Genomic DNA, 4,990 nt, shown 5'->3' with positions numbered 1-4,990 from the left:
AAATTAGGAGAACAATGAATCTGGAGAATGCAGAGGATGCAATGAGTTAAATTAAGTACATTGAAAAGACATTTGAGAAAAATGAAGGATGCAACATAATTAAAGTTGTTGCCTTGGCCCCTTTGTATATAACAGAAACAAGGGAGAAAATGTGGACACCTAAATCTCTTAACCACAGAAAGATATTTCTTCCAGATTCACTATACTTCCATGCAGGACTAGCTTAGTCCTGCATGGAAGTGGCCATTTAGGAACAGGACAGCAGTCTGTCATGCATATTAATGAAGACACACTGCCTGAGCTCCTAATCTTACACAGAGCATGTAAGAGTGAAAGAGGCGTGTCTGAGAGCAGAGCTCTCAGAATATACATGCCCCTGCAATGAAGAACAGCAGACAAGTTATAAAAGAATGAGCAAGACCACTCATAGGTGCACGCATACCCCCAGCAACATCCCGCCATGTGTACAAGAGCAATAGTAAAAACAACAAATATAAAGATTTTTTTTTTTTATGAGACAGATTAAATTTAACCATAGGTGTGTGGGTTTGCCCATCGCTTAGCTACGGTTAATACAGCTTAAATAGCAGAAGAGGATAAAAAGCAAGATATATGCAAATTAAACAGTACATCAATAATGCAGTGGGCAGAGCATTCACCTTATGAGCAGTCATTTCTGGTTTGAGTCCCACTGCAGCACTTTCCATATCAAATCACTTTATGACCAATATTTTTAATTGCATAACCTACTAACTAACATATATTTGTGAATGGGAGTACTGCATTAAATGCAGATGTGAGGTGTCAGTGTCATAATGTTGCAAAGTCCACAGATAATCACATGTAAGAACCATTAGACATTACTGTCTACATTAGTGCAGTGGTAAGTGGGAGTAAGCAAGTGTAAGCACTATTAAGCAGTAGTAAGTTGGTTTAAGCCCGCTTGCGCAGGGGTAAGCAATGCGCACACAGGTTAAGCAATGTTGAAGCTAACTCGCTGTAAGCATGTTTAACTAAAGGTTATCATAGCTTACCCTTGCGCAAACCCACTTACAAGTGCCTTAATCACTCTATATGCATCAGCCACTGTTCTGGCCAGAAACAAAGTAAACAACATTTGTAGGTCTTGAACCCAGGACCCTCTATACTATAGTCACAGTAGTTAACCACTAAACCATCACAGCAGTACATGAAATTGAAGTATCACCAAACAAATCCTCAATATAGGAAAATCAAATTGAACATGTGAAAGGAATCTATATACAGTCTTATGTTGTATAACCTACTTTAGAACATAAATATGTGAACTGGAGTACTGCAGTAAGCCCAGATGTGAGGTGTAATTGTAATAAAGTGTTGAAGTCCCCAAATAAACACAAGGACCCCATACAGTGTACATACACATGAATCATGGATACCAGACACATATATAACATATAATGAATAACAAATCAATGCCAAAAAGCAATTATAATGCAAATTAAATATTAAGCAATGCTAAGCATTGCACAGCCCAGTTTAGTAGGTGTAAGTAATGTGTAGGCCAGCTAACTCAATTTGCCCATTGGCATACCCTTTTAAACAATGCCAACCTTAGGTAAGCAGGTTTGCCCATAGCTTATCCTTTTCAAAACCATCCAATCATAAGAAAGTGTGGGAAATCAGCCCTATTTAAATCCAACAAGTGGGAATACATCTCATAACTGGTTGTAGCATCCCCTTGCAGGCACTATGTCTGGAATGGGATAGGGTGTGTGCTTGCAGGTGCAGTGCTGTGGCATCCAGGAATCCGCAGTCATGGCAGGACTCCTAGTCAAAGACCATGAGCAGAGACTGCTGCAGGGCCAGTACCTGGGTTTCCAATATAAAGTGGAAGCCTGGGACCATCTCGTCCATGACCTCACCAGTGCCACTGGTATACCCGAACTGGCGAGGAAGGAAAGGCATCACTATGCCGACCTGAAGCAGCGAAAGGGGGATCTCTTGGATCAGTGAATCCAAGAGGCTAAAAGAACAGGGGAGGTCCCAGATGTGTGTAAGTATCACTCCACTACCTGTTTAATAATTGCCAGCTCATGTATATTATGGATAGGTATGGCTAAATATTCTTCTTATGTCCTTCACAGTGGCAAATGAGCTGGCTGTGAACCAGGAGGCCTATGGATGTTGCTTGGAGAGGTTGAGACGTGAGGCAGGTTAGTAATGCTCTTGCATGTACTGTCATAGAAAATAAATCTAAAAGTATTAGTAAGTTAATTGCCTGCATAAAACCTGTATTGTTTAAGGCAAGTACTGCATACACCAGAGAATATGGCAGGAAGAGTCTCATATAGGTTGTATGTAAATAAAAAAAATTACCAGAATCTCTGTGAACTCTGACTGCCACTCAGGCAGTCCAGATGCAGAAAAGGAATTTTCTGTCCCGCAGATGCCCAAGATGCCATGTGGTAGACGACCGCACAGAAGAGAGGAGCTCCAGATTGCTTGACCCGCAGACAGGACCAATCAGGAGAGAGGTAAGCAGGGATTCGAGCATAGGACCAATCAGGAGTGAGGCAAGTTCTCCTGCAGGGAAAGCGTTATGTCGAGCATGGGCTTGCTGTAAGAATGGAGTTGGATATTGCTGCAAGATGGATTACTGCTTTCTGGACCCTTTGCTTGGAATGGAGTTGGGTTACGTCAAGTGCGGGTTTGCTGAGAGAATAGAGTGCTTTCTGGACCCATTTACAGGTAAGGTGTGTGTGTGTGTGTGTGTGTGTGTGTGTGTGTGTGTGTGTGTGTGAGTGTGTGTGTGTGCGTGTGTATTTAAGAATGGCGAGATTTTCTCTTAGAGGAAGTGTTCATACCATTTGTAAATTCTTCCTGTACTTTGGCTGCTGAAGTGTATGGGAGGATACATTTTTTTGTCTTTAAGTTGAAAGTACTGTGTAAGGCAAAGGTTTAGGGATAGTGCAATACGTTTACATTGCCGACTTGATTCTGTCTATAGTTTAAAGGTAGAAATGGGTGACACAGAATATTAGTGGGCCTTAAAGAATGGAGACTTGGATGTGGTCCGAGAGTTTGTAGCCAAGGGTGAAGATGTAAATAAAACACTTGAAGGAGGAAGAAAGACTCTACATTATGCTGCAGACAGTGGACAGCGGGAGGTGTTAGAGTTCCTGTTATCCAAAGGAGCAGATATTAATGCTCAAGATAGGTATGGTATCACACCACTATTTTCAGCCACCTCAGAGGGTCATAAGTCCTGTGTTTCATTGCTCTTGTCAAAGGGTGCTGATAAAACTGTGGTATGTGGAGGAATGAAAATCATTGATGCTACTGAAAGGCAGGACATAAAGCATCTTCTGAAGTGATGAGGATTTGGATTAATGAACTACAGAATGGGTGCATCTCCTGTGGCCTCACACTGCTGCCCCTTTATCTGCAAGCTTCAGCTAATAGTTGCTAGCACTTAAACTGTACACTTTAACATCAGTTTTGGAGATATGGAAATCTACACAGTTGCATAACTTGTCCAATTTTCTGCTTGTATACATATTTGCACATTAGTTTTTTACTCAAAACTTAAAACTAGTTGTGGGTGGGGGTGGGAGGGTCCATAGCATTTTCTGAGGCTACAGATGCCCTGCATAATACAGTTTTAAAATAATTGTGGAGGTTTTAAGAACCGTTAACCAAAAATCATGTTCTGGAGCACAAAAATTCTAGTGAGAAATAACTGTCTGTCTTCTCCCCATCATCTGTGTGACCAAAAGTTATGGTCCAAGAACATTTGCCAGCTTCTGTTTTCATTGTTTAATGACTTGAGCTTTGTTTTCCATATTGGTAGTAACTTTTCTGGAAACACGTACTTGGGAGAAATTAAAGTTGCTGTTGAGGTCCTACTTTTTGGCATGTTATGTAGGTTTCCATAGTTCCATTCTGTTTTATAATTACAGTTGGAAACATTTTTTAAAAATCTGTGAACTGTACTGGGGTATGTTTTAAAGCACCCAACATAATTCAGAAGAATTTCTTAAAGTAAGATTTCATCATGACAAGAGTGACTTCGTATAAATCAAGAGTATATTGTTAAACATGTAGTGTATAAAGCACTCCCTGAATATAGTAAAGCTATTACTTATGCAGGAATGAAAAGAATATATTTGACCAGTACAACAGTCATGTTTGTATTTTTGATTACTCTGAATACAAAAAATACTGCACTCCATATTAGTTTCAAGTAGTTACTTAACTCATTTTTTTTTCTAAAATGTTTCCTTGAATGTATTTAAGATGCAGGGCCTTACTTGCATATTTTCATGCAGGTGTTTGAAATGTCTGTTACCATTTTCGAAATATAAAATATATATTGTCTTGTTATTTAAGAATGACCCCATTATAGTAAGGTTCTTTGGAAGAGTCTTTTATTAGTGAGATTTGTCCTGCCACACAGATGGCAGCACTACAAAACTGCACTGGAAACCTAGAGAAGGGTTTGAAATTTGTAACAGACTTCACACTGCTACACAACAAAAGTGTGACAAAGCAATGTGTCAGACAGCTTTTAATGTTGTTATTTGTTTGATAGGAGTTTAATTTATGCATAAAGTATTGATGTTCCCCTTTTATTTGCTAATCAAGTATTTTTCTAAACTAGTCTGCTGTTAATATGACAGTTTCAAACCTCTAAGATATGTACAATGGCAATGTTTAGTAGCCTTATTTTTATGACTATCCTCTTTTGACAGTAACTCACAAGCTATTATACCTGTGGTTCAGAAAATGTTCAAGCCCAATGAAAGAGGGATTTGAAAATCCTACAACAGATGCTAGTCTTGTTGTATGGTACAAGGCATGATAATGCTGGGATGTGATAGCAAGTGGAAAAAGATACTTAACTGGCATTCACATTTTCACTTATTTATGATTTGAAAGCCATTAAAAACAATGAATGCAACTTTTTCACAGCACAGAGGCCTGTGTATCATTTTCACATCTTCATGAA

At 39.2% G+C, this 4,990-nt stretch overlaps 1 protein-coding gene across 1 annotated transcript; it reads left to right on the top strand.

The window, feature by feature from the left end:
• The first annotated feature begins 3,002 nt into the window (after positions 1–3,002).
• Positions 3,003–3,371, top strand: LOC122801415 (myotrophin-like). The gene is given in 1 exon segment (XM_044070929.1): positions 3,003–3,371. A coding segment is annotated over 1 exon segment (354 nt). The 3' UTR covers positions 3,357–3,371.
• Positions 3,372–4,990: the final 1,619 nt, after the last annotated feature.

The sequence above is a fragment of the Protopterus annectens genome, chromosome 4.part1 (genome assembly GCF_019279795.1).
Source record: "Protopterus annectens isolate FY-2018-M chromosome 4.part1, PAN1.0, whole genome shotgun sequence".
Taxonomy (NCBI): Eukaryota; Metazoa; Chordata; order Ceratodontiformes; family Protopteridae; genus Protopterus; species Protopterus annectens.
This window is presented reverse-complemented; position numbering and strand designations above follow the sequence as displayed.